This window comes from Primulina tabacum, chromosome 9, assembly GCF_025594145.1.
Source record: "Primulina tabacum isolate GXHZ01 chromosome 9, ASM2559414v2, whole genome shotgun sequence".
Taxonomy (NCBI): domain Eukaryota; kingdom Viridiplantae; phylum Streptophyta; class Magnoliopsida; order Lamiales; family Gesneriaceae; genus Primulina; species Primulina tabacum.
The window spans coordinates 32782175-32794355 of NC_134558.1; the positions used below are offsets into that span (position 1 = coordinate 32782175).

General features: G+C 34.8%; 2 protein-coding genes across 6 annotated transcripts; one reads left to right on the forward strand and one right to left on the reverse strand.

The window, feature by feature from the left end:
- Positions 1-353: 353 nt before the first annotated feature.
- LOC142556573 (uncharacterized) lies at positions 354-2684 on the reverse strand. 2 transcript variants are annotated; one of them, XM_075668035.1, is made up of 5 exons: positions 2343-2684; positions 1320-1936; positions 983-1091; positions 594-917; positions 354-512 (listed from the first exon to the last, which is right to left on the reverse strand). In XM_075668035.1, exons 1-5 carry the CDS (start codon positions 2493-2495, stop codon positions 459-461), a joined length of 1257 nt encoding a protein of 418 aa, XP_075524150.1. In that variant the 5' UTR covers positions 2496-2684; the 3' UTR covers positions 354-458. The 2 variants fall into 2 exon arrangements, with proteins under 2 accessions (XP_075524150.1, XP_075524151.1); XM_075668036.1 differs by having other exon boundaries at positions 597-917; positions 2343-2683.
- A 2445-nt stretch (positions 2685-5129) lies between these two features.
- On the forward strand, positions 5130-11328 carry LOC142555299 (ubiquitin carboxyl-terminal hydrolase 15-like). 4 transcript variants are annotated; one of them, XM_075666117.1, is made up of 13 exons: positions 5130-5311; positions 6619-7060; positions 7544-8070; positions 8142-8293; positions 8519-8607; positions 8734-8819; positions 8913-9075; positions 9222-9345; positions 9631-9788; positions 9878-9962; positions 10055-10267; positions 10387-10448; positions 10552-11328. In XM_075666117.1, the coding sequence occupies exons 2-13, from the start codon at positions 6774-6776 to the stop codon at positions 11150-11152; spliced, it is 2547 nt and encodes an 848-aa protein (XP_075522232.1). In that variant the 5' UTR covers positions 5130-5311; positions 6619-6773; the 3' UTR covers positions 11153-11328. The 4 variants fall into 4 exon arrangements, with proteins under 4 accessions (XP_075522232.1, XP_075522233.1, XP_075522235.1 ...); XM_075666118.1 differs by having other exon boundaries at positions 5203-6119; XM_075666119.1 differs by having other exon boundaries at positions 5206-5346.
- The last annotated feature ends 853 nt before the right edge of the window (positions 11329-12181 follow it).

Here is a 12181-nt window from a genome sequence, read left to right on the forward strand (position 1 = left end):
AGTGCAAAAATTATGTGCATTTATTTCCATTGCAATATTTATTACAATTTACATATAACTCATTATGTATTTGGCAAAAACTTGTGTGAGACGGTCTCATGAATCGTATTTGTGAGACTGATCTCTTATTTGAGTCATTCATGAAAAAATATTATTTTTTATTGTAAATATCGATAGGGTTGACCCGTCTCACAGATAAAGATCCGTGAGACCGTCTGACAATAGACCTACTCTATGTATTTTAATGTGATCTATTCACATTAAATTTTTTTTACACTCTAGTGAATAAAATTTGGACAATAATGCAATTTCACGATGCAAAAAGATATATATAAAAAATAAATAATTCGTGGGAGAAATATGGACTCGGTCTGCAGTAAGACAATGTTTCTTGGTAGTACAGAAAAAGTATGAAAACAGCGCGACACACAAAATATTCAGAATAGCCCACGACATCGTTATTCTTCTTGTTTGATCGATTTCATCACCTCTGACTGGCTATTCTGTTGATTCTGCATAGAAGAAATCAAGCCAATTTCATTACATTGAATCCTCGGCTTAAACGTAAATCATGTCGCTTAAAGACAACCAACTACCTGGATTCGAGTACAGATTTCCACGACTTCAGAAAGTGGCGCCCAATCGCCAAAGTTTCTTTCAATGAACTGGTAAGCAAGCCCACTCTTCCCTTTGCCAACTATGAAGAGACCACCTTTAATCTCGCCTTCGCCTTTGAAATTCTGTTCCACCCCAATAGCCTTCGCTCGCTTGTAGTTTGCGATAGCTCGGGGATTAAGTAAAAACCCGGATATGAACTTTTCTTTCATCAGCTTACCCCCACCAAGGGCCTTGAAAAACTCTTGCCCCCGGTCAAATATCACCGCACCGCCCCAGTATCGTGGCCAGAAGTTTTTGACCTGAAAGCATTTATTGTGTCACTAAGGATTTGATATAGATTACCATAAAACTCAGGAAAACGTACTTCTGATTCTATGTGCTCATGAAGAACTGCAAATAGTTGGACTCCTAGAGCATCGAACATCGGTTTCTTCGAATATAGTTGATGTGCTTCAGCTCTGCACATGATGCACCTAAAGAATAGAATAACAATAAAGCATTTTCTTGTTAGCGAATCATCTCGTTTGTCCCATAATCCTAATAGTACCATATTAGATATTGCAAGAAGTTTGAGCTCATGTGAAGTGACCAAAATTTTTTGACTTCTTTGAGATGGCACTGCCTAATTACGTCTAACAACTTGTATGCGATTTTTCAATAACGTAACCTCATCAAACCCTAAATTTTATCTACAATCATACCCAGGGCGACGAATGCAGACAAGTATAGCTGGTCTTTCACGCCACAGTTCGGATGCCTTCATGGGGGGCGTCTTCGATTTGATCAAAGGCTCCATCCCAATCTTGTATTCAGGAGTCAGCTTCTGAACGGATATATTCTCAATAGTCGAATATGGAGCCACGTTTTCGACTACTGGGGGAGGTTGAATGCAGCCACAAGCTCTAGATTCAGCAGGCATTGCTGCTACAACTCCCTTGAAAACATATCCATCTTTGATCTTGAAACTTGCCAATGATTGTTCTAAGGAAAATTCTTTACTCGATAATTTTGAAACGCCATGAAGTTTCTTGGAGTCACCAGAAGAGGACTCGCTTTTTTGAGTGATGTTGTTTCTGGATGACAATGTGCTTCTGTTTCTTGCTGGAAGGGAATATTGTGCTGGTAGAGGGTCTACGCTGCAAGCTACGGTTCGGTCCATGAAACGAGCGATATGGCCTCGTTTCAATCCAAACTGGGACGAGAGATCCGTGATGCTCATGGCAAGAAGCTCAGGCAGACATTTCCCCGAGGCTTCGAGCTTGTCCCCATACTGCATCAGCGCACGATCGTGCAGGTAGGATCTGATCTCTATAGCATCCTTGAAAAGATAAATTGTTGAGAGATTAGTAGATGATAGCTAGCTCATAAAATTGTTTATTTTTCAGATAAAGGAAGGACAATCAAGTATGATTTGCCTTAACACCACAAATCTCCACATAATTTGGAAAAAGTTTGTGAGTTTAACTTGAAACATTCTGATAAAAGAAAATAACCTTACAAAAGTCCTCCATTGAAAATTCTGATTCAACATTCTAATTTCTGCTAGGCAAGTAAACAAGCCTAATCGAGTTCAAGCTCAAGCGATGCCACTACTTGAGTACGTACTCCGACCGAATTTGATCAAACAATCAATTGTTACACTCGAATTTAATTATCTTCCTTTTAGTAAATATTTTTTTGAGCTCAGGTAATTCGACGACGACTCAATCAATAAGTGAACCAACCTTATTTTGTCGAGTCATGCCAATATGATCCATGTCTTCAGAATTCATGACCTTCAAAGTAGGCACATCATCCCACCCTTCTTCCAACAGCTTCGGTAACACTTGCTTGAGCGATCCATTCCCAACAAATTCCTCCACCGAAAAAGAAGCCATCGCCTTTCGAATCGAAAATCTCAGATATTTTTTGTTTGATTATTGTAAGTTGCTACACTGGAGTTAATGTTGATGTATAATATGATTATAATACTGCCTCTAATACAACATTAGTCGCCTGCACTATAACTCTGGGGTTCAATATTATATTTTCTTGCGTTGTCATTTTTTGCCGTCCAAATTAAAAACCAATTCTAAATTCCTTGACATATGAATGTCATATAATTTAGCATGTTCATGCAAATGCCGCCCCAATAATGAAATCTTAGTTTTGTTTGATATGGACAAAAATGCCTCAGATTTCAAGAAATTTACCAGAGTTACTGTTTACATTGCTTAACTTAATGTAAAGTTGATTTAAACATTAATCCAAATACATACTTATTAGATTCCTACCGAAGACTGAAGAGTCTATGGCTATCTTCATAGAAATAAAGCTTACTTTAAATAATAATAATAATAATAATATTATTATTATTATTATTATTATTATTCAGTAAATATACTAGCATAGTTATAATAAATATTGGTAGTTCAACTGTCTTTCTCACTTTTTAGTGGACTAATTCTTTGAAATAATTGGCAATCACTCCTTTATTCTCAACTATATTCTTAAGACTCTGAAAATTAAGCATTCTAGAAATAATTAATTTCATGTTGTATGAATTAAAAATAGAAGACAATGTGGAATAAACAATTTTCATTAATTTTTATGTAGGCATAAATTAGAGGGAAAAAGGTTAAAAATTAAACTTGCTCTGTGGTCCAAGCAACTTTCTACCTAAAAAGATAGATTTGGCAATGGCAATGGACATGACCATCTCAACCAACATTCTTGTGTGCATTAATAATACAAGTAGACAAAGATTTCATTAAATAATTTTCGATCTTTCGAAATAATGAATAAGAATTAAAGTACTAGTTTGTCTTTAGGGGGTTGGCTGGAAATCTCTAGCTTTCCTACGTTTTTTTTATGTAAAAATTATTATTTTGGGAGAAGATCAATGTTTGGGGAAAAGAAAAGAAAATCGTTTTCTTATCTACTCCGTCGTTGTGTCGAAAATAATATTTTTTCAATTTTTTATTAATATATCCTTATTTAATTCATAAAAATTCTTATGAAGCTCTTTCACGGTTTAATTTCTGATTCATGAAAATTATTAATTTTATATCAAAAAAGTATTAATTTTTATAGTAAATATGGTTAGATCAACTCGTCTCATGCATATAGATTTGTTACACCGTTTTATAAGAAAATTACTCTATTTAATTTGGGGTCTTGTAATTACATAACTATTGGAAAGTATATAAGCACTCATTAAATAAAATTTAAATTGGAAAGTTATTTTATTTTATTTTTATTTTAGTGAAGTAAGAGGAAAGATCCAAATAACCAAAACTAAGGAGACAATTTTTAATTATTATAAATACGAAGCTTGTCACGGATCGTATTTGTGAGACAGATCTCTTATTTGGATCACTCATGAAAAAGTATTACTTTTTTATGATAAGAATATTAATTTTTATTGTGAATATGGGTAGGGTTGACCCGTCTCACAGATTATGATCCGTAATCTGTGAGACGGTGTGAGACCCACTCAATTGTAAAATCAGATCTGCATCATTAATCTTGTCGGCCGACGTTGTGAATAAGACAATAAATGAAATAATAATTCAAATAATGGAAATTTTCAAAATCAACAAATTAGTTAATTAAGTGGTGAAAAATTTTATTCATTTATTTGATTTTTTTCGCAATATTATAAAACTCTTTTACTAAATAAATAGTGTAATTCAGACAATTATTTGCGCTAGTGCTTCAATGTCGAAGTAAAAAGAGTATATATGCATGGAAAAACAAAATAAATATCAAAATTTGATATTATAATTTTCGATATATATTTTCTATGTATTTGAGTTACATTAATTAGTGAAATATTTTATAAACAGTTTTCGAACAATAGAATATATTAAAGACTCGTTCTCAGCGTTTTGTTCTTCCAGAAAATAAATTGTTTTTGGCCAAAAATGATAGTGAAAAGTCATGACTAAGTTATTAAATATTTAAAACCTAAAATCTTAGAGACTAAAATGTTTTAATTTAACAATAATAATTATCTAATGAAAGTTGGGGCCAAGTTGGGGTTCATGAGTATTAAATAAATAAAATAAATCATATATACTTAGTTCGTTAGACTACTACGTCAGCTCAAAAATGTATTCAATATACACCAAATAATTATATTTATGAATTTCATCATCGAAAAAACAAATTATATATACTTAATCAACTCAAAAACTTGTGTGAGAGAATATCACGGATCGTATTTTGTAAGACATATCTTTTATTTGAGTCATCCATGAAAAATGTATTACTTTTTATGCTAAAAGTATTATTTTTTATTGTGAATATCGGTATGATTGACTCATCTCACAGATAAAAATTCGTAAAATCGTTTCACAAAAGACATACTCCTTCATCTATATGATTTTTAGACTATTCCGTCAACTCACATGTGAGAATGAATTTTATCTTGAAAAACAAATTATATATATACTTATTTATATGAATAAAAAAATATAAGATATTTTAAAAATAAAATTAATAGTTTTTAGTAGACAGGGTCATTTGTTCGCAAGGCGTCCCAACACTTTCAACATCTACACCCATCATAACATGACACGTGTATATTCGAGATTTCCAGAGGAGGATTAGCGTGTGAGTGGTGCTCTGTGCTTTAAAGATGAAACGAGCAACGAGCTTTAAGTGAGAAACAATGAGTTTTGGAAGGAATTACCATCATTGAATCAAAAAGGTGCAGTGAGATCGGAAAAATATTTCACTTATTTGGTTGTTTGCCTCTGTGTATGTTTATTTTGATGTGTCTCAGATTATTTACATGTATATGTCGACGCATCTTGTTGGCGCTCTAACTGCGTTGTGTCTGTGTTGTTCAGCCGTTGCAAATCTTGGAAATAAATGTTTCTCTGTTGTGGGTTTTCTCCATTTTATTGAAGTCTGCACAAAGATTGGATTTTTTATATCATGGTTTTGGGAAAAAAATGAATCTTTATGGAGTGGTAAATTAAATTTAGAAACTTACCCTAGAAGCAAAGATGGATTCTGGGGGTTTTAACTTCTTGATTTTGTAATGGTCAGTTTCAATTCGAAGGAACTTTCCAATATTTTTGATTCTATGTCAAATTTTGATCCAATTCGTGGAATTGCTGAGTTTGGACTATTATTTCTTTATAAATGTGTCATGATGTCGTATTTGAGATTTGTGTGATCTGTCATCACTGCTTATTTGGTTTTCAAAGTAGCGCTGTTTGAAATATTTCTTTTGCTTTTATCATTATGGAGGTTTATGTCTACAAACGTTGCATTTTAAAGGGGAAACTATGTTAGCATGAAGCTACGAAGTAAAAATCGAAAGAATTGTTGTGCATATTTTCTTTAAGGGCCGAAAGGGGTTTTTGAGATTTTAAACTTCAAAATCTTTTACTTTCGTTGTTTGTGATGCTTACAAATCTTTTTTGCCCAAACTGACTTTGGGTTAGTTGTTAAGCCATTTGTCACTGCACGAACTAGCCTTGGAACGGTCTTCTTGTAGCCAACAGAATGTAAATCTTCCGTTTTGCTTACACGTAAAGTCTCTTGCTTGACTGGTGAGAGGCACTTGATGTCTCATATTGATTCACTCTGAAAATTATCAAATAGAAGTGTGAAATACTATCTATGATTTCATGTAATTCTTTTAAGAAACATACCATTATGTACAAGGAATTTATGAATAATTTACGTGATCTCGTGAATCGATGATAAAAGGTTCCAATTCCATTATAATAAACTTTTGCAACCTTTGAACCTGGAGCATTCATGAAGTGATGCACTTTAGAAAACAATTAGACTATTCTTTTAGTTTTGTATGCATACAGTAATGCAGCAAAACCTTTTGAAGACTAGCAAAACTAGTGAATCTTTTTGAGTGAAAAAGAATCACTGAACCAGAAATTATTCTAGTGCTTTCTGTTTCTTGTTCATCTCAGGGAGCTTTAGGAGTTTAGTTTTTAAGGTGGATTTTTCTTATTTCCAATTTTTGTTTTTGTTTGGTCAATTAAGGTGGAGCAGCGCTAAAAATGCAGCAAATGACCCATGGTGTGGCATATTTGCTAGTTCTTGACATTTTTACAGTATTATGGTCTAGCTCAAGGAAGTTTGATATTTAGAAGAGGTTTTTGGGCAAGGTTACTGGACATGAGTATGATAGTTGGGACATGCTTGAGCTAAGGCGTACCGATATATCGACTTCATTTTTTGTCTTCATAGTGCTTCCCTTGGTTACGTATGTTTTACTGGGAAAATGGAGTGAGGCTTCAAGAAGGAAAGAGCGGATTAATTTGATTGCCAAACAGGCAGCAGAGGAAGCCCTTCGAGTCGAAGATATGGCTGTCGGTAGTGTTATCCCTCTCTCGAGTGTTCCAAATGGTGGCCGTCATCTTTGTGGAAGGTGCTCTGGACCCGCTACAACTCGTTGCTCCCAATGCAAATCAGTTTGGTATTGGTACGACTAGTTCTTTTATTTCATCTCCCAACGTATCTGCGTGCAATTTTTGAGTCGCAAGTTTTTCTTGCAATGGTAATGTTTCTTGTGAAATTAGTTGGTCTTGTCCAAGATTGAATTAGAACCACAAGAAAAATTGATTCTTAAATATGGCGATAAGTTAGACATTGAAACCATATTATGCTTCATGGTGGCCTTCATTTTAGGCTATTTGTGGAACCTCAATTTTTTCCGCAGAAACTTATGAAAGCAGAATGACATTGATAGAAATTTGAAATTGTGTTTCTGTTTCTCGTGTTTGGTGACAAAGGTTATAACATGTTCTACAACAACGATCCCTATGTTCCATATTGTCTTAATCTTTATCTAAAAGAGTGTGATCTGTCTTTACCATTTCTTGGAACTGTGTCGTAATTGTGTCAATGAACCTTTGAATAATGAGAGGATTACATGTGTACTGACATGTTGTACTCTCATACGCAGTTCTGGAAATTGTCAGATTATTCACTGGAGGCAAGTTCACAAGTTTGAGTGCCATCAATTAGCAAACAAATGCCATGTATTGTCACCAAAATGTATCTCACTTGAGGACTCTCAAGCAAGCATCTCATATGATGAAACTATAGATCCAAATCCGCTCGAATACAATGTGAAGGAGCCGAGTCTTGAGAAAATCAATGTCAGCATGAATGGAAATTCTGATCAGAAAAGCACGTTGCATGAAAACAACATGGTTGAAAGGCAACTCTCAAATGCTTTCAGTAATGTATGTTCCAATGGGATTTTGAACTCAAAGGCTACAACAATTGGCGACGTAAATGCATGTGACATTCAAATGGACTTAACCAGCGGAGAACACCTGTCTCAGAAAGGAAATGGCGGGAAGACGAGAATGAGTTCGTTGGAAAATGGCAATAAGGCGAGAAACACATTGCTTCCTTGTCGGGATGAACCGCAAAAATCTAAAAAATCAGGGGTGAAAAGGTCCAAAAATAGCACAGACAAGTCAAGTAGGTTCATGAAGGGGTTATGCTTTGCATTGGTCTATTTGTTCTTCTCTCACAAAATTATTTTTATGTAGGTGTTGTTAGGGTGAACGATAACATTCTATTTCCGGAAAGCAGCAGAATTGCAAACCTTGGAATGATGAGTATGATTGGTGTGACAAAGTCCATGAAAAATGACCACGAGAGACATTCAGAAGATTGCGTAAGGAAGGAAAAAAAGGTTAAGGCAAGACCTCAGAAACAGTCTTAGACTGATTTACAGACATGGTCCAAGCTAAAGTGCTGTAAAATTGATGTGCTTCTTTTTACATTTCTTTGTTCTTTTTAAAGTACATACTTTTTTTCTTGTTTTTTTTTATTTTACCAGTGGATTTCTTTTTGATTGGTGAAATCTGTAATCGTTTTGGCCCTTGATTGGAAAACATCTTTTTGAACTCCTGCTACTTGCCAGATGCTTTTTCCCTATGAAGAATTTGTGAAGTTCTTTCAGTTTGAAGTTCTCAATGTGTCACCCAAAGGACTCGTGAACTGTGGAAATAGGTAGAATTTTACTTTGTGCTTCTCCTTAAGGAAGGATTTGATCATACAGGAATAAAACAATTCAACAAAGATTGAATTTTTTTTTCATGTCTTTGAGTTTAGAATTATTTGTAAATGCTTGTGCAGTTGCTACGCCAATGCTGTGTTGCAATGCCTGACGTGGACAAAGCCTCTCATCATTTATCATCATCGCCGGTCACATTCTAGGGCTGGTAATCATTTTTCCTGATATTCATTGGAAAGTTTCTGCTCGACCTTTTTTCATGATATGAACATGTTTATATACATGCTTCCTTACGTGTTAGGTTGTGCCAAAAATTGGTGCCTAATGTGTGAACTTGAACGCCATGTGATGACCCTGAGTGGAAGTGGACATCCTTTGTCTGCGTGGAACATTCTTATGCATATCCGAAGTCTTAATTCCCAGATCGGCACTGGAAGTCAAGAAGACGCTCATGAAATTTTAAGGTTTGTTAGTGGACCATAGAATCCACTCGTCATCTTTCACCCAACCCCTAGATGGACCCTCATCTTTGACATCTCAAACACTCATGCATCTTTTCTGCTGTATCAAGTAGCATACCTTAGTATCATGAAATTTCTTCCATTTTTAGGCTTATTGTGGCGTCCATGCAGTCAATATGCCTCGAACGTTTGGGCGGGGAAAATGTTGTCGACCCCATACTGCAGGAGACAACTTTTATACAACATACATTTGGGGGTCGTCTTAGATCAAAGGTGTTCTATCATATACATTGAATTTTAAATAGTTGAAACTTGAACCACAGTGAATGCAAGTATGCAACAAAACGTGGGATTTATGGGCTCAACCATGAAGGCCGAGATCCATGCTTCAATGCAGAATTATATGAAAGATGTTTGACAATCATAATAATGTCAAATCTGACTGAGAAATTAATTCTTTGATTTCCAACAAGTTCCTCAAAAAATAATTCCTAAAATAAGCTTTCGCTACTGTAAACTTAGCTGCAAGATTAACTGAAATGACTAAATCAATACCAGGTGAAATGTTTAAGGTGTCACCAAGAGTCAGAGCGGTATGAGAATATAATGGATCTTACGCTGGAGATATTTGGCTGGGTCGAGTCATTGGAGGATGCTCTGACACAGTTCACTAGCTCGGAAGATCTTGATGGGGATAACTTGTATAGATGTGGAAGGTGAGTCAACCTGGCATTTCTTTATTTCAAATGCATTTCTAGAGATCATTATCCAGATTTTTATTTGGTTCTTTCTTATGAATGAAAAGGTGTGCTTCATATGTTCGAGCACGGAAGGAGCTGAGAATCCAAGAGGCCCCAAATATTCTGACTATCGTCCTGAAGCGATTTCGTGTATTTCTTTATGTTCATCAACTCTGCTTCAGTAAATTTTCGTATTACGATTGTTATTTAATTTATTTTAGATACCATGCTTGAAATATCAGGAGGGAAATTATGGAAAGATAAACAAATGCGTCACTTTTCCTGAAATGCTGGATATGATCCCGTTTATGACTGGTACAGACGACATACCACCGCTTTATACGCTTTATGCTGTTGTTGTCCACTTGGATACGTCGAATGCATCTTTTTCTGGTCATTATATCTCGTATGTGAGAGATTTGCAAGGCAATTGGTTTAAGATTGACGACACTGAGGTAAGTTTCTGCCTATTGATTGACGAACTGATGTAAAGCTACTTGCATTCCTAAACGGAACACCATAATTCATTCTGGTTTTTCACTCCACTGCTGTTTCATTTTCGGCTTACTGACAGGTGCAACCAGTTGAGCTGAGCCAAGTGATGTCAGAAGGAGCGTATATTCTGTTCTACGCGAGGTGAAGTCGTCTTTCACACTTGAAATCTTTACATGCCTTACAACTTCACCGATAGTAAATTTATTTTTCTTGAACTTTTGATTATAGTTTCTGATTTATCCAGGTCTCATCCACGTCGGAAAAAAGATCCCCCCAATCAATCTTCTATCTACCCTAAGAAGTCCCGATCAAAAACCGAAAAATCTTCAAAATCGGATGACAACTTTATCAGAAGAGATACAGGCCTTGGTAACAATCCCAGAAAAAACCTTCTGAGACAAATTAGAAGCATACCACCAATTCCTAAAAACTATACCGAATTCTCAGATGCTGCATCATGTAATTCGCCCCTCTTCACCAGTTCAGACGACTCATCCTTCACTACAGAGAGCACCAGTGACTCTTTTAGCACCGCGGATTATGTGGATACTGTTCCTTTCTCTTCAGTCTTCCAGTCTTTGTATCCAGCCGATTCTGTGTCTCGAAGAACCATCTCATGTAGCATGTTCCCAGACAGTATTCCTGAGGCGGGATATGTTCATGAAGAGAAAGGCTTCGTTTCAGTTTCATTCGTTCAGAATCTTACAAGTCAAGATTGCGGAGTGGATCCTGAGAGGTCAGATGCCGTTCTTCGGTCGACGGGTTTGTTGGATGATTATAGTTATGGTGTAAATCTAAATTATGATGATGACTCCATAAATGGACCAGCTCAAACTTATATATGATCATTGTAAAATATGATTCGTAGGAGTACCTTTTCCTGAAATGGGTAATTAGGTAGCTGACATTTCGCCTCATATTTTTGTTTTCCGATGTGAAAATGAGGTGAATAATATATTAAATATACATTCAATTATATGATTGTGGATAATGAGAATCTACTTGCCAAATTAAAGTTCTTGCATGTTGCTGTTGGTGTTATTTCCCCTATGTTATAACACACACATATATATCAAAATGTCAGTCAAAGGCTACGTAGTTGAAATTTCTTTTCTTTTTTAGTTTTACAATCAATCTAAGAACAATTACTTCATAAGTAACATATACTTTATGTTTCGAATTGAAATGGAGTTGATTCAGATCAATTAACTTTACTTTATTATAGTTGAATTGAATTGGATTTGAATTAAACAAACACTATCTTTTAGTGAAAAACACATATACGTGTTGTATATACACACAAAAAAACTCTCATTAGATCGTCTTACATGTCAATTTTATGAGACGTATCTCAACACGACTCAATCCGTGAAAAAATATTATTTTTTATGTCAAAAATATTATCTTTCATTGCAAGTATAGACCAGGTTGACTCGTCTCACAGATAAAGATCCGCGAAGATAGTCTCATAGGAGATGTACTTTCACACACATATATATTAATATGTGTTACAATTTGAGGAATTTGTGTGTGCACATTAAAATTTATTTATAGTTTTGTGAATACTGATGGGAGGATTGGAATATCTAGAATGTCAATTTTATAGATTTTTTTTTTAGTTTTATGGGAGGATTAAAATCACTAGAATGCAAATTTTATAGATGATATATCATTATGATGAGAATCTGTATGTAAAGATGAACTATAATTTATCAACGCCTATTTTCAGATAATTTATTGATAATTGTAATTTTTCATGTTTTATTGGGACAATTTATAGGTTATTTTATGGAGTATGCAGACGTAGATAATAATTTTTTTGGAATCATTCCTGCTTATGGTGCTGCAACAAATAAATAGTGTGCAATGTCAAA